At 38.3% G+C, this 21,738-nt stretch overlaps 2 protein-coding genes across 4 annotated transcripts; both read left to right on the forward strand.

Moving 5' to 3' along the window:
• The first annotated feature begins 592 nt into the window (after window positions 1–592).
• Window positions 593–4,457, forward strand: cbx3a (chromobox homolog 3a (HP1 gamma homolog, Drosophila)). 3 transcript variants are annotated; one of them, XM_027142318.2, is made up of 5 exons: window positions 593–749; window positions 1,739–1,878; window positions 2,641–2,809; window positions 2,882–2,976; window positions 3,974–4,457. In XM_027142318.2, the coding sequence occupies exons 2-5, from the start codon at window positions 1,745–1,747 to the stop codon at window positions 4,098–4,100; spliced, it is 525 nt and encodes a 174-aa protein (XP_026998119.1). In that variant the 5' UTR covers window positions 593–749; window positions 1,739–1,744; the 3' UTR covers window positions 4,101–4,457. The 3 variants fall into 3 exon arrangements, with proteins under 3 accessions (XP_026998119.1, XP_026998120.1, XP_026998121.1); XM_027142319.2 differs by having other exon boundaries at window positions 601–749; window positions 1,743–1,878; XM_027142320.2 differs by lacking the exon at window positions 593–749 and adding an exon at window positions 1,020–1,157.
• Window positions 4,458–18,511: 14,054 nt separating this feature from the next.
• Window positions 18,512–19,523, forward strand: LOC113640001 (putative nuclease HARBI1). Its single transcript, XM_047808198.1, has 2 exons — window positions 18,512–19,002; window positions 19,103–19,523. Exons 1-2 carry the CDS (start codon window positions 18,906–18,908, stop codon window positions 19,438–19,440), a joined length of 435 nt encoding a protein of 144 aa, XP_047664154.1. The 5' UTR covers window positions 18,512–18,905; the 3' UTR covers window positions 19,441–19,523.
• The last annotated feature ends 2,215 nt before the right edge of the window (window positions 19,524–21,738 follow it).

Raw genomic sequence — 21,738 nt, forward strand, 5'->3', positions numbered from 1 at the left:
TATATATATATATAAACATGCCAGTGATAAACTTTAAACCTGTTTATCAAACTGTTATATATTGGTAAATACAACTTTTTTGTAAAATTTTATTTTAATTAAAATTTATCAGACGATGTCATGTTTTGTGTTAATTTTACATTCTTTTATCGACACTAATGAACAAGATCATCTTATTTGATTTCTAACATACCAAACATATTGCACACAGTTGTTTTCCAGCACAAAAGTTACAAATCACGTACATAGTCATTCTACAAGGTTGTTATTGTGTATAATTCTATTCTATTGAAGTCACTGTGAAGTCACAATGCTTATATTCAGATCAGTTATTATAAACAAAGTTTGGACAGTAAGACATGTGGACCCTCACATTTACAGGTAGGGGACCAGAAAGACCAGATAAAGATCAAAATCAACAGAAATACAATTCTTAAACATATGATATAAATATTAGATCTAAAGTGACATATTTTTAGCAAATAAAACTAGATCTAGATGAAGGGGCACTTTGGGGATTAAAATATTGACTAATTAAACTGGGTTGTGAGCAAATGTTTACGACTCAATCTTGGTCGAAATTCATTGGCCTTACGTGATGACGCAGGCGCGTATCCTTGCGGTGGCGCGCACGTTTCTAAGCGGGTTCATAGTGATAAGCTGTGCAGGGTTCTGCTTGTGTTTGAGTCGCTACTGAGGGAAAGATTGTGAGAAGTTTCCTGACCGCGTTGTTTTTTAATCAGCTTAACGTAAGTGATTTTTCGGAGTGCTGTATATTGTAATTATATTTCGTTCTAATAAGAATTTGTTTGCTATTTTCAGCGTATTTTTCTTGCTCATCCTCTTTTGTTCGTGTTTTCGCGCCCACGAGGCCCAGCCTGGTGTGTGTGTAGTACACTATCACTGACCCCCTTACAGTGTGTGTTAGTTAGTTAGTGAGTGAGTGAGTGAGTGAGTGAGTGTGTTAGTGAGTGAGTGAGTGTGTTAGTGAGTGAGTGAGTGTGTTAGTGAGTGAGTGAGTGTGTTAGTGAGTGTGTTAGTGAGTGTGTGAGACACACCATCACGGACCCCTTACTGTATACACTGAAACGGTTATATCTTCACTGATCATGTCTGGCTGCTCCTGCAAGTGTGTATGATGGCCTTAACACAACCAGGTGCTTATCTTTCACAGCCATTCTTGTTGATTGTAGAGCAGATACTTTAAACTATACAGTGCTTCGTGTCTCGACTGTGTTCATGTGATTAAATGGAAACTATGTGTTTAAAAGCTACAGTGTTATAAAGATTACGCGATTTGCGCTTTAACGACACGGTGAGCTGAATGTTTTAGCTTACTTAGCTTTGCTGTTGGTTTGTAAAGCGTGTGAGCGTCTGCAATTAAAGTAATGTACGACTGGCTGGTTATATTCTCTCTAAATACACAATACAAACGAGCTACTCAGTACTGCAGCTATTCCGCACTGCTTGTGTATTTATCATCACAGTTGTGTTGCTTTGTGAGTCTTCTTGCCTGGATTCAGGGCTTTATGACTGAACCCCGGCCCAAGCACACAGTCATGATGTGTTTATAACGACACGGATACATGTGTGTGTTGTATTAATGAGGCCTGCACATGAGTCTCTCATTAGCCACAAAGCTAAAGTTGGGTTATCTGATAATGCAGCGGGTATAAGACTGTAGTTTTATACACCGTGTCAGAGCGTGTACATGACCAGCTATACTGTGCTTTTTCAGCTAGTTATGGGTAAGAAACAGACCGGAAAGTCTAGAAAGGAGGTTGAGGAGCCTGAGGAGTTTGTGGTGGAGAAGGTGATGGACCAGCGGCTGGTCAACGGGAAGGTGGAGTTTTTCCTCAAGTGGAAAGGATTTCCAGAGTGAGTATTAATCACACGGAGAAAACGTTATTGGATTATTCATTATCTTATAACCTATACAAACAGATTTTGTGATCGTAAACCTTAATTAAAACCCAGCAAATCGCCAGTAGTCCGAGACGCTTGTAATTTGTCGGAACCGCCGCAGATGTGGGCGTGTGACGTCATCACCGCGCGCATTCAGACCTCTTCATTCACTTGCGTCGCACATGAGTACAGCTATCATTAGAAAGTCATTTCATGTGTCTTCACTGGTAGGAGATTAAAATATCCTGTAGTACTTCTGCAAAAGAATCTCCATAAGCTGCATTGTCATTTTTCTAAAAGGGCTGCATCAAAATTAAGCGTTTTGGGGCACAAGAATCACAAAAAAGCTGTGTCCCTCAGTAGGGTCTGTTAATTTACATGTTTGTATTTTTTTTAGACCCATTTCTAATACCTTTTTACTCAGAATGTAGTCAAGAACAACCCGAGTATCTGTTTCACTATATTCAGAGAGAGTTGAAGATTTTTTTTTTTTTTTTTTTTTTAAGATTAAACCACTCCAACAGTGTGGCACAAAGCTGCAGCTTTACACCTACCAAAACACGGAGTGTGTACAGCATCGCTCAGAGTCAACACCCTTACAGTATTTTGGCACTTATTTATACGGACATGCTTTCTCTGGCTGAAACCAGTCTCTCAAATTAAAACGATGGGTACATGAGACACTCCGAATTACTTGTGCTTTTCTCTAACAAATCACTTCAATATTTTCTACAGTACTGATAACACTTGGGAGCCTGAAGAAAATCTTGATTGCCCAGAGTTAATTTCTGCCTTCTTGGAGTCACAAAAAGGTGTGGTTGAGAACCCTGACTCTAACAAGAGGAAGTCCTCCACAGATGAGCCAGAGACTGAGGAGAGCAAGGCCAAGAGGAAGAAAGAGTTGGTGAGTGTACGACTGATGTTAGTTACATGTTGCTGAAAGGCATTATTAAACTTGCTGTATACTTTTAAACAGAATGAAAAACCAAGGGGGTTTGCAAGGAATTTGGAACCGGAGCGGATCATAGGGGCAACAGATAGCAGTGGAGAACTGATGTTTCTTATGAAATGGTGAGAGAACCTGATTATTCTTGTAAATGTTGTATACAAAGCAAAATATGTGGTGTTGGGCTGGCAGGCAAAATTGACCAAATGAAATTTGAAAATGAAGGTGGAGAATGGGACCAAGCCAAATTTATGTACATTTGTACAGAAATTAGAGAGAAAATGTTTTTTTTTTTTTAAATTATTATTATTTTTTAAATGCTTGTTAATTTACATTTGCATTAGTTTTATTAAGCTAGCCCTATCCACTGTCAGCTAGCGGTATGAGTGCCTCAATCAGTCAAGACTCTTTAGTCTTTTCCTCTCAACTGTAAAATTAGTTGGTAATTTACAGAAATGCTAAGTTGCAATCATAGTATGCACAAATAAAGTTGTACTGTCGCGCATTTGGGGCATCATTTTCAGTTGCATTTGGGTAACAACTCTTGGTGTTTTCACCTACTGAGCAAACCCTTTCAAAATGGTCATCGTGTGACCCAAAAGGATTCCAGACTGTACAGTTGAAGTAAATGGTGTCATATTATCCACTCGTGTAATCCACTCGTGTAACTCCCTGGAAATGTACTGTTGACCTCCCCCTTCCCATAATGTTTGCCTTAGGTCTATGTATTAGCACTGTTGTCAGTGTTAGTGGGACATTTAACCGCCTCTATTCATCAGTTTGCTGTCGTTTACTTTCCTGTTCTGGTAACTTATGTGAATTAAGCATGGGTTCTGTCAGTAGAAGTGCTGACAATTCCTTAGTGTCATCCAAATGTAAGCCATACAGCAGCAAATAGTTGAACATTGATCTTAAGGAAAGGTGAATGCTATGTAGAGCTATGGTTATTATAGACTACATACATACCTTTTGGCAAGTGAAGACAAGACTGGACAGACGGTTATATATATATCTGTACTTATTAATCAAAACTTTAAAAAGAAATTAACACTGTCGTCCGTTCCCCCCACCCCCACATTATCTATGCATTAAATAAAATATAAATGTATATTCTGTTTGTAGGAAGGATTCAGATGAGGCAGACTTGGTGCCAGCAAAAGAGGCCAATACCCACTGCCCACAGGTGGTCATTGCTTTTTATGAAGAGAGGCTAACCTGGCACTCATGTCCAGAGGATGAACAGCACTAGTATTTTACAAAAGATCTTATCACTATCATAAACCTAAAGCTCTGTCTAAGCCATCATATGCAGCCTGTGGCCAGAATGCTTTTTTGTTTTGTGCTTCATTGTGGACAGCATGACTGTTTTTACTGTCTGCATTGGACAGAGAGACCAGGGAAACAAAAGGATTTTAAGCTGAAAATGATTTGTTTTGTTTGATACGTTTGTTTATAGACTTCAATTTGCTCATTTCCATTCTCTTATAATTCTATTGTGTTGGGTTCATGTTTGGCCTGACTGAATAGTTCTGCTGTATATTTTCTGTAAATATTTTTTCACAATAGATAAAAGGTTCAATTAAAGGTGCCTTTCTTTTAACCAGCAGTTGTCTCTGTGTACTTTGGTCTGTCATTCAGTTACAAAGGTACACTATTGTTCAAAATAATAGCAGTACAAGGTGACTAACCAGAATAATCCAGGTTTTTAGTGAATATTCTTTTTTATTACTACATGGCAAACAAGTTCCCAGTAGGTGCAGTAGATTCTCTCAAAACAAACAAGACCCAGCATTCATGATATGCATGCTCGTAAGGCTGTGCAATTGGGCAATTAGTTGAAAGGGGTGTATTTAAAAAAATAAATAATAGCAGTGTCTGCTGTTGACTGTACAAACATTTGTTTCTAGGATTTATCAATCCTGTGAATCACTGAACTAATATTTAGTTGTATCACCACAGTTTTTTAAAACTGCTTCACATCTGTGTGGCTCTCAGCTGTTATTCCACTCCATGATTCTTTAACAACGTTCCACAGTTCATTTACATTTCTTGGTTTTGCCTCAGAAACACCATTTTTGATATCATCCCAGAAGTTCTTGATTGGGCTGGCCACTCCATAACATTCATTCTGTTGGTTTGGAACCAAGACTTTGCTCGTTTACTAGTGTGGGGTCATTGTCTTGTTGAAACAACCATTTCAAGGGCATATCCTCTTCAGCATAAGGTAACATGACCTCTTCAAGTATTTTGACATATTCAAACTGATCCATGGTCCCTGGTATATGATAAATAGTCCCAACACCATAGTAGGAAAAACATGCCCAAATTATGATGCTTGCACCACCATGCTTCAGTGTCTTCACTGTGTACTGTGGCTTGAATTCGGAGTTTGGTGGTCATCTCACAAACTGTCTGTCCTTGGACCCAAAAAGAACAATTTTACTCTCATCGGTCCACAAAATGTTCCTCCATTTCTCTTTAGGCCAGTTGAGGTGTTCTTTGGCAAATTGTAACCCCTTCTGCACATGCCTTTTTTTTTTTTTTTTTTTTTTTTTAACAGCGGGACTTTGCGGGGATTCTTGAAAATAAATTAGATTCACATAGACGTCTTCTAACCGTCACAGTACTTACAGGTAACCCCAGCCTGTCTTTGATCATCCTGGAGCTGATCATTGGCTGAGCCTTTGCCATTCTGGTTATTCTTCGATCCATTTTGATTGTCTTCCATTTTCTTTCACATCTCTCTGGGTTTGCTCTCCATTTTTTGCACCTCTTTGTAGGTTTTCCCCTCTCCAATCAACCTTTTAATCAAAGTATGCTGTTCTTTTGAACAATGTCTTGAACGACCCATTTTCCTCAGGCTTTAAAATGCATGTTCAAGTGCTGGCTTCATCCTTAAATGGGGCCCCCTGATTCACACCTGTTTTTTCACAAAATTGATGACCTCAGTGATTGAATGCCACACTGCTATTTTTTTTAAACACATCACTTTCAACTAATTGCCCAATTGCACAGCCTCACGAGCTTGCATATTATGAATGATGGGTCTTGTTTGTTTTCTGAGAATCTATTGCAACTACTGGTAACTTGTTTGCCACGTAGCAATAAAAAATATACTAAAAACCTGGATTATTCTGGTTAGTCACCTTGTACTGCTATTATTTTGAGAAATTCTGTATAAATGAACTTCACCTGAACTGTAGCACATTTCTGGAGTCTGAAAGCCCTGTATAGTGTTGTGAGGCTGAGAAATATGATTGCTTCAACCAGACATAAATTGGACCTCAAAGCTTCTGTTGCAGGGCAGCACTTTAATGGCTGAAAACCGTTGAGAGGCGCTTTATTTGCAGGTGTTATGCTGCTATATGATGATGCATAAATCCAGGTTACTATTAAAAAAAACGCCTGAGCCCAATGCATATCCCCTTTTTGCTAACTCAAAACTACAGGAATGATAAGTGAATGCAAACCTGCAAAAATGAGTCCTAGATAATTGGTCCTGAATATAGATTTTAGATTTCAGACGAATGTAAAAATATTCCTAATATACATGTCTTGACTTTTGCAGTCTTGATGTGTAAAGCTTGTGGACAGGGTTGTGACATTCACACCCCAAGTACATCTCAGATATCTCACTAAAAACATGAAACTGACATCATGATTCAAAGTTTTTTTTTGTTTTTCAACTTACAAAATGTACAGACCTATAGAATACAAATTTTTCACATACAGGTTTTTATGTAACAAATTGCTAATAATATACATTCCATAATCATCCTTCCACTTCCTTTACAATGTTTTGTGGGAATGAAAAACTGGAAATAAACACAACACCTGGTGAAAATTTCAGAATAATAAAGAAACTGGACCTGGCTGGGGCTGCTTAGGGTTAATGCGTGGATAATGGCCAGAATAAAAAGGTGGGATGCAGTAGATTGGACAAGGAGAGATAGAGGGTGTAGAAGCATGAAGATGCTCCCACAGTGCTGTTATTTCAACAGCTATACTTGCCAACAGACAACAAAAACCTTATGTTGTGTCTGAATGACCGTGCTTACGGGAAAGGCGAGACCCAGAAGTAGAAGCTGCAAACGAGCAGACAATATATGAATACAGAATAAAAGTACATTTAGGCACAAGATTATAAGTGTACACAGTTTATATCCTCTATAGAAATAAAAAGACTGTAATTCACGAGAACACACAAGAACGCATTTCAGTTGAAAGTTAAAGACAAGACGAGTGCTTTCACTCAGCCAAAAATTTGAAAATAATGGGAATTAGAAATGTTGGTAAATGAAAATCTAAAACTTGAACTTAATGGGAAATTTTTCAGGGGATTCAGAAAAATATTGGAGGAGTATCAACAATATAGTATATAATTGTATACTAGATCATTCTGTATAGTCCTGATGAACTGATCTCATGTTGCTTCCTGGTTTTGCAATAAACTATTCTTGCTTTTCTCATTCACCGCTTTTGTAAATATTATTTTTTGTCTAAGTGTTTTAATATGTTGTGTGATTATACATAGTGTTTCAGTGAACGTGGCATATTCTTACAACAGAAATAGTTGCTTACCTCATAAGTACATCAATATATTGTCTTTGCAATATAGACCTGACATTAGACATTAGACAGAAATGTGATTTGCCTTTCCAGCTTTGTCCTGAAAAAAGCCTAAGGCAAAACAGGTCTATGCTACATACTGCTAACTAGATACAATGACTAGGTGGTACAAATAGGAGGCCCAGTAGCATGTTTTTACTTATGGAGATATTTATTTAGAAGCTGCATTTAACCCATGTAGACAACATAGTGTGCACAGGGCAGCATATCTCTCTTGGGCACAGATAATAAATTAATTTTAAAAATTAAACTGATAAAAATAATAACTGACCATTGTTATCTATAAACAGCAGGTTCCTGATTCAGGAAAGACCTAATTCTGTTAGCTAATTTACCTAGTTGATTTAGATAGACGAAAAGGCAAAAAGGGCAAAGCAGGTTTAACCATGTGAATTTTAATTTTTGTACTATACTCCAAAATCTTCCTGAAGTAGAGCATGTCTCCAGCTTTTAATTCCTGGATGTCCACATCTCTGAGGATCTGTTGTAGCATCAGAACGCCGGGTAGGATACAATAGCGTCTATATTTTCATAGAAGATTAAACCAGTTGTTACCGCTTCATCACGGTTCATCATGCTTCATCAGAGCAGAGGTATTCAAATAAACTTTAAAGAGGTCCAGTAAGAGAAAATTTCTTGAAGCGAAGGTCTAGAAGATAATGTCTAACTAGGTAGTGTGATATATATTTATGTAGCCTAGTAGTTGTATCAACATCTACAAGCAATCAATACCTGATTGTCAAATCAAATAAATTCAGTACAATTCAAAAACTTTTTGACAGTGTTTATTGTCACATAACGTAGAACTGAACATATGTATTATTTTATGTATGTATAATGTTCTCTCATTAAATAAATAAAAGTAGGGCTACATTTCAAAATAAGAGAAAATAAATAAAATGTGAAAATTGTGTATGTTTAAATAAAGTGCTTAACTTTCCGTTTTATATCTCAGTGAGAGAATTGAGCTCTAGCTTGGCTTGGCAGGATTTTAAACCTGGGCTTCAATGGAGTCAGGGCCGTTCTCATACACATGTGCAGGTGCTCATTAGTGAGCCTGGAACAATATTTAGTTTTGATTATGTTCATTGTAGAGAAAGCTGCCTGACAGTTGTATGTAGAGCCAAACGTGGTCAGGATGTATAGGGCTACTTTCCTAAGATCTGGGAAAGCTGTCTCAAGGATGCTGTCTTCAGATTTGAGTGGATATGTTTGTTCAAAACCATTATGTTTTGTCTCATAATGGCGTTTGAGTCTGTCCATTTTGGATTAAATGCTCTATTTTCGCTGTCCACTTTTCTTTTTTTCGAGAGCGCATTTGTTCTTTATTCTCCCTTTCTCTCCGTCTCACTCAACTTTCTCTTCCTTTCTCTGTCTCACTCATCTGTTTCTCTCCCTTTGTTTTCTACATGTATCGCTATCTTACTTTCATGTGTAACTTTACTCTAATTCTCTCTCATCTGTCTTGCACTGTAAATTTGCAGTGTTTACTTCAGGAATGCACAGATTTGATTGGTCTGTGCGTTTCCACTACCACTACCATAAACATTGCAAAAGCTGCACCGGTTAAAATAGAAGTGCCCCATCAAGTTTTTATCATAACCTTTTGCTTTGGCTGTAGGTCCAGGTCCGTATTGGACAGCTTCTGAGTCCGGACCCGGAACGCGGCCCGTCTGTTGGTGACCTATGCTATAGAGCATGTTTAACCTTCCACTAAATTGAACTCTACACTACACTACACTGTTAGCACACTGATGTCTCACTGATGCTTTACTGCCTTCACTGCCTTTTATCATCTTGCAATTCCTCTCCACCATTCCTGCACATTCTGTATTATCTCAATATCATTCTATAATTGTAATTGTAAATTCATAGCATGCCATACATGTCTACTGTACACTGTGTATTATCTTGGGTACTTGGTTTTACTTACATAATGGTTTATCTACATAATGCACATATACTGTACATTCAAATGCTTCATACACATAAACATATGGACATATTTATCTGCATTTGTTCGTTTGAGTAATTATACTATTTGCACTTCTGTTGCCTTGATGGTAAACGAAATTATTTTTATGTACCTGCACTATGTAATGACAACAAAGATCTGTCTGTCTGTCTGTCCATCCCTCCGGAGACCTGAATGAATTTAAACACTAAAATTCACATGGTTAACTACAAAACCCATAACTTCAGACTGTCCACTAGAGTTTAGCAATATTAGTTTTTACATTTACAGCATTTCGTAGATGCCCTTATCCAGAGTCTCAAATATGCAACACTAATTATTTAGTTGTAGAATTGTGCAGTTTTTATGCAAGAAATGGTAAGTGTGTACTTGGAGACTGGATTGGCTCACAGCTGCAAAATCAGTGCCTTTTTTATAGACATTATACACATTTACAAAATTGTTGGTGGAAATTGGACATTGCTTTTTAATTGTGGTTCAACAGAACTGTGGTTCAACTAATGAAACTGGCCTGGACCAAAATAATGGTACTCTTAACTTCGTATTTTGTTGCACAACTTTTTGAGGCTATCACTGCAATCAAGCATTTTCTGAAACTCTCAGTGAGACTTCTGCGCCTCTTGACAGGTATTTTGGCCCACTCTGCATGTTTCAGCTTTTTCCACAGATGTTCAATATGACTTAGATCAGGGCTCATAGAAGGTCACTTCACAACAGTTCAATGTTCTGTTCTTAGCCATAACCTGCGACTGAGACCAAGCTTTCTGAAGGGTGTGATTATAAATATACAGTCTGTCAATTGTTGTCCTCAGAGACCACATGTAGTTGGCATCTCCTGTTAGAATAACAAATACTTCATGAAGCAGAATCTAACTGGAGCTAGTACATGTCTAGATGTCAAAGGATCCTCACAGAGTCAGCCTCATCTCATTGAAAATTCTAAATCTTCATGACACATAACACGACTGGCGCTGGTACAATCTCTGGATGCCTCGGAATGGGAAGAAAAAGAAATGCAGAGGAGAGGAATTAACGTAGCAGCTGTTCATAATATCTAGTTCACAAGCACTAGACCAAGTGGCTCTTTCATCCCTCTGCTGCAGTTCCCTGTAGATTTGGAAAATAAATATTTAATTTAAATGTATTTTATTTTAGTTTTTTTTTTTTTTTTAAATCTAAATTCTACGATTATGATGCTCTTGTAACATTAAAATAAACCGTGTTTAATTTTTTTGTCACTTAAAATATGCGTCATACCTGCCGACTTGCGAAATCCGACACACAGAAGCAGACGCATTTTTGGTTTGCTGCAGCCGGCAAGTTAAAACTTTTTCAGGGCTGTCAAGTGTCATGCATTGAGAGTGACAGTCACGCAGTTTGTTTTTTTCTCACATTCCGCCACACATCGTATTTCTCACACAGAAAAACGTTTTGTCTATTTATCATATATTTCATATGCCGCAGCGCGCAAAACGTATCAGTCCGCACCGGTGTCTCTATGGAACCGAGCAGGAATCAAGCGCGTCTCAGTTCTTAGTCGAGTCTGACACTTATCAGCCAATCAAAAAAAAAAGAGGCTACACAATAGCCAATCAGTAAATAGCACTATCTGGGAAAGATTTAACACAACAACCAATGAAAATTGCGTTGCGGAGGGGTTGGAGATGTCGCGCTGGTCATGAATACGAAGAGAACTCAATTAGACATTGAACATTTTTTTTTTAAAAGTAACCTTCAACCCAGCTTATTTTTTGTTTGCTTGCAGAAATAAAATTTCGCTTACACTACAGTTTTTTCTATACTTTCCATAAAGGTAAAAAACGATATATGCAGTGTTATCTTTATTTTAGATGTCAAGGGTCTAGATAATAATTTGCATGTGATCAGATCTACAAAAGCACAAGATTATGAGAAGTATTTTTATACGCGTGACTAATGAGATTACATTTAAACTGGGAGTGTGTTTGAGTCCCGAACACTATCAGGAAGACCATTTCAAAGTTTTCCAAAGCTAAATACGAAAACGCTCTCCACCTTTAGTAGATTTTGACATTCTGGGAACTACCAAAAGTCCTGAGTTTTGTGATCTCAGAGAGCTTGAAGAAACCATTAAGAGCCTTGTACGTAAGTAGCAGCAGTTTGTAATCAATTCTTACTAATCAAATCTAATCAAAACTTAACAGGTAGCCAGTGTAGAGATGATAAAATTGGGGTTATATGGTCATACTTTCTTGTCCTAGTGAGAACTCTGGCAGCTGCATTTTGGACTAATTGTAGCCTGTGTATTAAAGATGCAGGACAACCACCTAGTAATGCATTACAATAGTCCAGTCTGGGGGTCATGAATGCATGAACTAGCTTCTCAGCATCAGATACAGACAGGATGTTTCTTAGCTTGGCAATATTTCTAAGGTGGAAGAAGGCTGTTTTTGTAGTATGGGCTATCGGATAGGATTTAGGGACATGACCTAAAGATAGCTGTAGTAATAAGTTGAGACTGGATCACAAGATGCTGTCATGGGTTAAACATCAGCTATTTTGTTCCTAATACTTTCAAGTTTGTCAGTGAGGAATCTCATCAAGTTCTTATTACTGAACTGTGTTTTCAGATATATCAGCTTTTTGTTAATCTAGCCATTGTGCTAAAAAGAACTTGGGATTGATTTGGTTATTTGCTCAGGTGCTCAACCCTAGCAGCTTTTAGAGCCTGTCTATAGTTGGGCTGTGTCCTTGTGCGCAATTGTAAAACCCCCTAGTTTACATTTTTTTCCACTTTTGCTTGAGGTTATATGGGAAATTTTCTGATAAAAGTATATGAAGTAGGAAAAGAGAGAAGTATGGAGAAGGTAAAGGAGAAGCATCTGTGTTATGAGGTATTTAAACATTATACAGTAAGGCCAATAAGTTTGTTCGGACCTCAGAAGAACACGGGTAAGGATATGTATATGGAAAAATAAGGACACCCCCACACACAGGAATAAGGATACACACATACACACAGAAATAAGGCCCAATGCTGATTATCAATTTTAATAAGGAACATGTGAACCGTGATGTGTCAAAATCATTTCTTCTTTATGTGATCATTTTTAACACATCGTTCAGGATGTTGAGTTCTTCTGTTAACAAGCCACGCTTGTATATGAGAATGAGAAGGAAAGAGTTTGAATTGCCTGAGTAGTAAAAGTAGAAGCCTGAGTAGAGACATCAACCCTCTCAGCAGCAGATGAGTCACGGAGTAGACCATCCTAAAGACTCTCCTAATCTTTAGTGTAAAAAAAGAAGGATTTCAGTGAGAGGGACTGCAACAGATGGAGGACTGTCGACTTTACCCAGAAATCATTCAATTCATAGAGGAATTTCAGCTGGGAAAATACACATAAGTTCAGTGCATTTCATTAAGCACATATAGCCCCAATTCACAGAATAGGCCCTGTACCTTTGGTTAATAAGAAACTGGTAACAACAAAACTAAAGGCTATCTTAAGAAACAAGGACAATGGAAAGAAAGAGAATCATATAGGAAAGAATGTTGGTAATCCTTAACTTCCAAGTTTTAGGGAAAACATATACGTACCCTAAAAAAATGATGGCTGTGTCCAGAGAAATGCTCAGAGAGAAAATGCAGATTAAAAGAAGAAAACAAGGCTAGTAATAAGCTGTATGTAAAAACGAGCCTATAAGTTTAAAGATAATAGGAAATGTAAGTAATAGTATATGTAAGAAGAATAATGACCATTTGGAGATAATGTAATATTTCCGGAAGCTCCTGGACCAAGTATCTGAGTAGAAGTGTGATTGGTAAACAAAAAGGCCGGAGTGGAAAGGGGGCATGTCTGAAATGTACACTGTACACTGTAGCCAGCAGTATTTCGGTACAAGTAGGGTCTGCTGGACAAACTTGTATCCCTTGTACCAGCTGGTTTGTTTGCTGTCTTTATGACTGCCAATAAACCTACCTCAACTGAACCCAGTCTTTGGCCAATGTAGGATGGAGATGAGTTTTTAGTTAATCTGACAATGAATCTCATGCAGCAGTTGTTGGTTTCTGCTAAAGGTGACCTTCCCTGGAAGATTCCACTCGACTAGGAGACGATGTTTTGGGATTGCACATATTCTAGACCAGGGCTGTCAAACTCTGGTGTAATTATATTTGGCCTGCGAGATCATATCAAATGTGCATTACAGCTGAATAGCCGCATGCTCCACTAATACTACAAATCCCAGAATGCCTTGTCACTGTATTGACGCGTAGTCACGAACAGCAAGCGCCCCTCATTCTCTGTTGACAGTCATTAACAACCATGTTACAGTCACATCGGGCAAGTTAATTCCACCCTCCAAAAAAATGGCCAAACGAAAGATGGACGAATGTAATGTACGAATATAAAGGACAGACCTGTTTGTCTTGTGTGCTAACGGAGCTAACGTGTCTGTAACGAAAGAATATAACATAAGAAGACACTATGAAACGAAACATTATGAGAAGTATAAGGACCTGGACGTAAAGCAGAAGCTCCAGAAGGTGGAGGAGATGAAAAAAGTCTGGTTTCCCGGCAGACTATGTTCATGAAAGCAAAATAAAAATTTAAACTGCTGTAAAGGCTGTAAAGCTTTATTGTGGCAGCAGAGATGGCAAAATCTGCCCTTTAATGAGGGTGAATTTATCAAAAAATGTATAGTCAAAGTTTGCGAAATGAACACCACTGATGTGGCTTTTATTTCAAATTTAATTTCTTATGTGTTTGTAATAACAAGCTCTGGTTGTTCCAAAACCTGTATTTAAGCAAAACTAAAGTTTGTTTCCATATGAAAAAGGTTGAACATTACAGATCAGTTGTAGTTAATTTTTCAATAAATATTCAATTTGGCCTGTGACTTTATCTCAGTTTTATATTTTGGCCCACAGTGAATTTGAGTTTGACTCCCCTGTTCTAGACCATCACTTAATTGTGACCTGGTGGGGACGGGGGTGGCTGTTATCACTCTAGAAATAAAAAAAATCTGTGTCTGGTACCCCACTTGAAAGGAGTGAATGTGACATTATTTTAACAGTTTCGATTACTGTTCCCATGAAGGAATGTGGTGGCATTTTTGATCTACATATAAAAAACACAGTCAGACTCAGAGTTGGTGGTAAAAGCAGAAAATAAGTAAAGATTGTATTTATTTTGCTGCAGCAAAAGGCGTCTTCCATAGAGTGTAGAGTGCCAAAATTAGTGATTCAGCTCTCCCTTTTATACCCTAGGTGTGTGCTTTTGTAGCCTGGTATGTCTGTGTGTTGGTATGTGTGTGTGCATTTGTGTTTATGTGACCTATCAGTCACCTCAGTAAAGTCAGATCTTATCAAGCATGTGCACCTACACTACCGTAAAGTTCCCATCTCTTTAAAACATGGAATGTTTATGGCAGGAACTAGGGCTGCACGATTTAGGGAAAATGTCATATTGCGATATGCGATTGCAATATAATATACAAATGGTATAATGAGTCAACTTGCTTGGTTCTCAAGGAAAATGCACACACAGTACTGATAATGCTGAAATTTGTATTTCTGAACTCAAACTAGCAACAACAACAAACAAATGCAAAACGTTTTCAAATTAAAATATAAAATAACACTAATGCTGATTAATAAAAAGCCTAAGCTCAAAACTGTAGGAAAACTGTAGGTGTACAGTATGTATATATATATATATATATATATATATATATATATATATATATATATATATATATATATATATATATATATATATATATATATAAAGTAAATTACCAACTTAATGCACGTTATACATGGTATTGCATACCACATTATTAATGATATTTGGAGCAATATTACATGTAATTGTTAAACTTGATTCCCTTACATATACATTTGCTTTTAAGCCTAATTATTCATTTTGATTATGATGTGATTGTGACAGGGGAAGAGGTTTCAGGTTGAGTTTAAAGAGTTTTTTCTGTCACCACTTTTGAATAAGAAACAATATCAAGGAGCAAGGTTATAAAACTTGTCAAAACTCCGCGAATCACAAAAGTGTCAGTGAGAAGTTGAGAACACTCGTTTAAACAGTGCAGACACTCGAACTTGATGCACATCACATTTTTTACTTTACTGAAACTGCTTTTAATCGTAATGTAAAGACCGGTCATCGGGACATAAGCTGTCATGTACAATAAAAGCGCCTGCGCAGCGACAGGAAATATCATTTAACACAAAAAGCCGCCTAGACCGTGGACTTGCGCTCAGGATTTTACACACACACTATTTTATTTCTTGATAACAGACCGCTGCTAACTATTACACATCGTTGCCATGAAAAACAGAGCGTTGGCATGGACACACAGATTTCTAACCGTAGAGACGGAGCGCACTATGTTCTTTTGCGGAAGCAATACAATTGTTCAGCAGTTTCGTGTTGCAGCCACAGGCGTATGAGACCTGTAACTTGAGCAACATCGCAAAGCCGCGAACTCGTTCTGAATATTTTAAAGTCGTAACAGCTGATGAAAAAGCAGAGACAATTGTAGACGAAAATGAAGAGAGATTTTATCTTAGTTTTTATTTTATACAAAATAAATCCAACTGCCCCAAAAATCCATGGCAGCAGCCTCCTGGGGTGGTGGGAGGAGGGTTGGATTCAGACATTTTAAAACAAGCCTCACAGGAGAAGTCCAAATTCGGGACAGCATGGGGTGCCCAGATGCCTTACCCCAATCCTTCAGGTTATGTAGACATAGTTAAATGTAGATTTAGCTTAAGATTAGATAGGAAGTATTGTTTGTGTTAAAACTATTCCTATTCTCCTCATTTTTAACAAAGAGCACACAAATTGACAATTTTCATCTGTTCTATTAGTGTTTTATAATTTCTTTGGATTCAACAATGAAAATTTTATTGTGCATATTGTAATTATATACAGTGTGGTGACAGTTTTGATCTAGAACACACTCGGACACAGAGGTAGTGGTAAAAGCAAAGATGTAAAGAGCGGCAAAAGGTGTCTTCCATACAGCACAAGTCTACACAGTTTTAGCTCTCACACACAAGGAATTTGGTTCCAGCTGTTTGTGACTTGCAAGTACAGCTATAAATAACACTATACTATACAAGATAATACAGACTATACAAGACAATACAGATGTGATACAAGAGACATTATGAGTATTAAATATGAATTCAGAATATATGACTGATCAGTTATGCACATAAAGTGTGGGAAGTGCAAATAACAATATTGTGCAATATTATGCTTTTTGTTCAATATACAGCAGCAGTAGTGTGTGTAACATACACGGATGATGTGATGACTGACAGTTCTGATAATGCAGTACTTATGCTACGAAGGAGGGAATTTAATTATGGTGAGTTGTTAATCAGGGTGATTGCCTGGGGAAAGAAACTGTTCCTGTGTCTGGCAGTTTTAGTAAGCTAAGTTCTGTAGCATCTGCCAGAATGGAGGAGCTGAAAGAGGTTGTGTCCAGGGTGCGAAGGGTCAGTGGGTATTTTTCCTGCCCGGTTTCTGGATCTTGTGTCGTACAGGTCCTGGAGAGTGGGCAGGGGGGCACCAATTATTTTTTCTGCTGTTTTAACCATGCGTTGCAGTCTGTTTCTCTCCTGTTTTGTTGCTTCACCAAACAGATGGTGATGGATGCGCACAGGACATATTCAATGACTGCAGTGCAGCTCCTGTGGCAGACCATACTTCCTTAATTGGCATAGAAAGCACATCCTCTGCCGGGCCTTTTTGATGAAGGAGTCTATGTTGCACTCCCATTTTAGGTCTTGGGAAATGGTAGTACCCAGAAACTTGAAGGCCTCCACAGATGACACCGGGCTGTTGGATATTGGGGGGGGGTTAGTGTTGAGGGTTTTTTCATAAAGTCCACTATCATCTCCACAGTTTTGAAGGTGTTTAGCTCTAGACTCTGTTCTGACTGCACCATAGCACCAGCCGCTTCACCTCCTGCTGGTATGCAGACTCATCGCCATCTTGGATGAGACAGATGAGTGTAGAGTAATATGCAAATTTCAGGAGTTTAACAGTTTGGTCACTTGAAGAGCAGTCATTAATGTAGAGGGAGAATAGAAGTGGGGAGAGGACACATCCCTGAGGAGCGCCAGTGCTGATTGTCTGAATGCTGGAGGTGACACCTCCCAGTCTCACCTGTTGTTTCCTGCCTGTCAGGAAGCTGGCGATCCACTGACAGATGGAAGGGGTTATATTGAGCCTTAGGAGTTTGGAGTGGAGAATGTCCAGAATCATTGTATTAAAAGCCGAACTGAAGTCGACAAAGCTCTATATCCCTGAGCACTCCAGGTGTTCCAGAATGTAGTGAAGTCCAATTTTGACTGTCATCCACTGATCTGTTTGCATGGTAGGCAAACTGTAGGGGATCCAGCATCTGTTCTGTTTCAGTCTCCAGGTGGCCAATACCAGCTGTTCAAAGGTCTTCATTACAACAGATGTCAGAGCGACAGGCCTGTAGTTATTCGGTCCAGTGATGGAGGGTTTCTTGGGGACTGGGATGATTGTGGAGAGTTTAAAGCAGGAGGGGACTTCACACAGCTCCAGTTATCTGTTGAAGATATAGGTGAAGATAGGAGCTAGTTGGTCAGTACTTGCTTTGAGACAGGAGGGGAGACCCCGTCTGGGCCAGGAGCTTCCCTTGTCTTCTGTCTCTGAAAGAGCAGATTCACATCCTCTTCACAAATCGTGAGTGATTATATAAAATATAATTATATAAAAACACTCATGATATATAAAATTTCCACTACAACAGTATCTCACAGAAGTTAGTACACCCCTCACATTTTTGTAAATAATTTATTGTATCTTTTCTTGTGACAACACTGAAGAAATTTTTTCCCTCAAAATAACAGCCATTAATATCTAAATCGCTGGCCACAAAAGTTAGTACACCCCTGAAATTGGTGAAAGTCAAAATGTCCAAATTGGGCCCAAAGTGTCAATATTTTGTGTGGCCACCATTATTTTCCAGCACTGTCTTAACCCTCTTGGGCATGGAGTTCACCAGAGCATCACAGGTTGCCAGTGGAGTCCTCTTCCACTCCTCCATGATGACATCACAGAGCTGGTGGATGTTAGAGACCTTGCACTCCCTCACCTTCTGTTTGAGGATGCCCCACAGATGCTCAATAGGATTTAGGTCTGGAAACATGTTTGGCAACAAACCAGTGAGAGTCATCAAAGAGGAGTTTTACAGGATTGCAGGTCAGTGGTGTATAAATCAGTTTAAATGAGGCTAACCTGAAAAATGACATTCAGATAAGAATATCTTGCTATGACCCCTGAAAGTAACCTAATAATTAGAATTCCCTTTAGGATTTCTGAATGTGGTTGGACGCATTGATGGCACACATTCTGGTCATTGCACCTTCTAAAAATGAAGCGGCTTATGTCAAGAGGTTAACTATTATTAATGTGCAGGAACACTGACAGCCTACTGTTTCTAATGGTCAAAGACTACATGACAATACTGTATCGGGAGTCAACCCTGAGTAACAGACTGGAAAGGGGTAAGTAAATGTATGTCCTATACACATATTTCAATGTATGCACTACACACTTACAGGGGAATTTCTATGCAGCATTAAAGCAATGTGAACTTTCTTACAGGAGAGATTGATGGCTTTCTGCTGGGAGATAGGGGTTACCCATGCCAACCAAATCTTATTACCCCTTACTCAGAAGCTGAACCAGGTCCCCAGCAGCGCTTAAATGTGGCACACTGCAGGATGAGTGCCCGGGTGGAGATGACCATAGGCCTGTTGAAAGCACGTTTCCAGTGCCTATGTCACCTCAGGGTAACCCCTGAAAGGGCCTGCGACATTATTGTGGCATGTGTTGTTCTCCATAATATTGCCATAATTAGAGGGGAGCAACACCTGCCCTACAATTACAAGATCCTGAGGAAGACCCCATCAACCCTGCAGATTTCCAGGATGGAAGGGTAGTCCGGGATATGATATACCGCAATGTCTTCTCAGATTAATCATGATATCCACCACCACCACAAAACAAAAAATAAAGAAAATGAATAAACACAAAATCACAGCAATTTATATGGTGTTCTTTATTTCCTACAAAAAAAGATATGCTAACATCATAGAAAAGAATGACCATTTATAGATATAAACTTAGATTCTTTAGGCTACTCCAAATAAAATTGTGAAGAAATGTGAATGTGTAGATTGTTTGATGTGTAGACACATAATATTAACATTACCTCTCTAGGCCTCTCTGTGGCAGCAGTTTCTTCATCATCCCAATCATCATGTGAAGATGAGCATTTCATAGAGTACACTTTATAATACTATTTGTCATAATTTATGGTGTATTGAGTAGGTTACTTACAACTGCCTGGGGTTCTGTTGGGACAGGAGGCTCCAAGAGACAGATATTACCATACGAATCTGTTGGGACCAAGAAAAACCCAACCCCCCCAAAAAATAAATGGAAATATCACAAAAAGTCTATATAAAATAACACATACTGTAGGTAGACCTCTTACATTTTATGAAGGCACTTAAATCTTCTGGATTGACTGGTACTGATAAAGTACCTCCAGGATTCATTCAGCCATTGGCCTTCCAGCATTCAGGCTCAGGGCCATCTCTTCTGCATTTGTCAGAGGTGGTGGTGCAGGTCCTCCCCCTGTTTTGTGAGCCTCTGCCTTCTTTCTGCTGGCTGAGTAGTAAAATGAGAATGAACCTATGTCAAAAATGCTGCTGCACTGCTAGACACTAGAATTATATTTAGTTATTTAATATGAACAATATTTGTAAAGCCATGTACATTACACCTATGATATGCTCAAGGCTTACCTGATTGAATTATGATTTTATATTTCATTTTAATCTGCTGCCACATTTTTTTAATGCCTGCAGGATTGCACTTATACATGAAAATTAAATTAATAGGTTTAATAAAATACTGTTCTTCCAGTTTCACCTCTGATATAACGGTTGGGAATTTACTCTAAAATAGTTCTTAATTACTAACTTCAAATTACATCTTCAACAAGTCTAATTAGATTAATGTGATAATTACTATCTCTAGAAAGTATTGGTCTACTTACTAATTTGGTCTATTTACTTTCTAAATCCCAAATCAACCTCAACCACTTGAACAATAAGGAGAGACAAGAAACTGCATTTCTACTGCTTTTAAATAAACAATATACAATTGCATGAATTATTCTTGAATTGACCAATGTGTGTAACTAGAGGGAGAAGGTTACATTAAAAATGTACCTTTTAAAATTTGCTGTTAAATGATGAATGCACTAACAAGTACAGCAAACAAAATCCCAAAAAACAAATGACATGAATGAAGTAATATTTAACTATAGGATTATGCAAGCTAGTTACATCAGGTATGAGAGGAACTTCTAGTGTAATAGATCCATGGCTGCATTCATCTGCCTGCTAAACGAACATACATAATTCTGAAGCTAAGCTTGTGGGTACAGTGCTTTCCACATGTTTGGTTTGTCACAGTTTTGACACCAGATTCCCTTCCTGATGACACCCCTTCCATTTAAGCCTAGCTTGGGACCAGCAAAAAAAAGTTGAGTGATTATTACAGATGTATAAGTAGTAGTATTAGTAGTATTAAAATACTATTATTAGTGGCTGGCTAAGCCCCTGCCCTGGGTATCTATCCCGGGTCATGGTCCCCAGGCTGCCCCTTTCCACTGAGCTCAAGACACACACATAGTTGTCATCACCTTTTCTGAAGTGTTCTGTTGTGATTTCTGTCTCATCCACATTCCAGATGTTTTTGGGTGTGGTGTCATGTTTTTATAAGACAGATGCAAGGTTTGTGATGTTGGATTCATTGAAGTCTGTGGCTCTGGACAAGCTAGTAGGCTGAGGCTTCCCCATACAAAGACTTTTATTCTTCTTAATAAAGTAGGAAACCAGACTTTCCTGCCACTTGACCAAGGACAGAAGATATTTCAAACAGCGTTTCTTTAGAAGTTGATTTCAACGCTTGCGGACCTGAGGAGAATGTAACGTTCTTTCTTTTGTCTCATGCTTTCAGAAATTAACCTGCACAAGATGGCGCCACAAGCTCGTGCATAAAATACATTTATTTGAAAACTCAGCGTATAGAATTTTTAAAGCTTTATAAATGTCATGGATCTCATACTGGTGACTCAGAATGTCAGAGGGTTTTGGTGAATTTCCCCCCAAAATCTATATTGTAACTGTCTCTTTCACAGCTCTCATGTCTGTTGCAGCGAATCA

Source organism: Tachysurus fulvidraco, chromosome 24, assembly GCF_022655615.1.
Source record: "Tachysurus fulvidraco isolate hzauxx_2018 chromosome 24, HZAU_PFXX_2.0, whole genome shotgun sequence".
Lineage (NCBI taxonomy): Eukaryota > Metazoa > Chordata > Actinopteri > Siluriformes > Bagridae > Tachysurus > Tachysurus fulvidraco.

What these genes read in the sequence shown, in the direction of transcription:
- LOC113640001 (XM_047808198.1), top strand. Translation starts at nt 18,906, where the DNA reads ATGTGCAGGAACACTGACAGCCTACTGTTTCTAATGGTCAAAGACTAC. An exon ending in GAGTAACAGACTGGAAAGGG is followed by an intron (nt 19,003 to 19,102) that starts GTAAGTAAATGT and finishes ACTTTCTTACAG; the next exon opens with GAGAGATTGATGGCTTTCTG.
- cbx3a (XM_027142318.2), top strand. Translation starts at nt 1,745, where the DNA reads ATGGGTAAGAAACAGACCGGAAAGTCTAGAAAGGAGGTTGAGGAGCCT. An exon ending in AAGTGGAAAGGATTTCCAGA is followed by an intron (nt 1,879 to 2,640) that starts GTGAGTATTAAT and finishes TATTTTCTACAG; the next exon opens with TACTGATAACACTTGGGAGC. An exon ending in CTGATGTTTCTTATGAAATG is followed by an intron (nt 2,977 to 3,973) that starts GTGAGAGAACCT and finishes TTCTGTTTGTAG; the next exon opens with GAAGGATTCAGATGAGGCAG.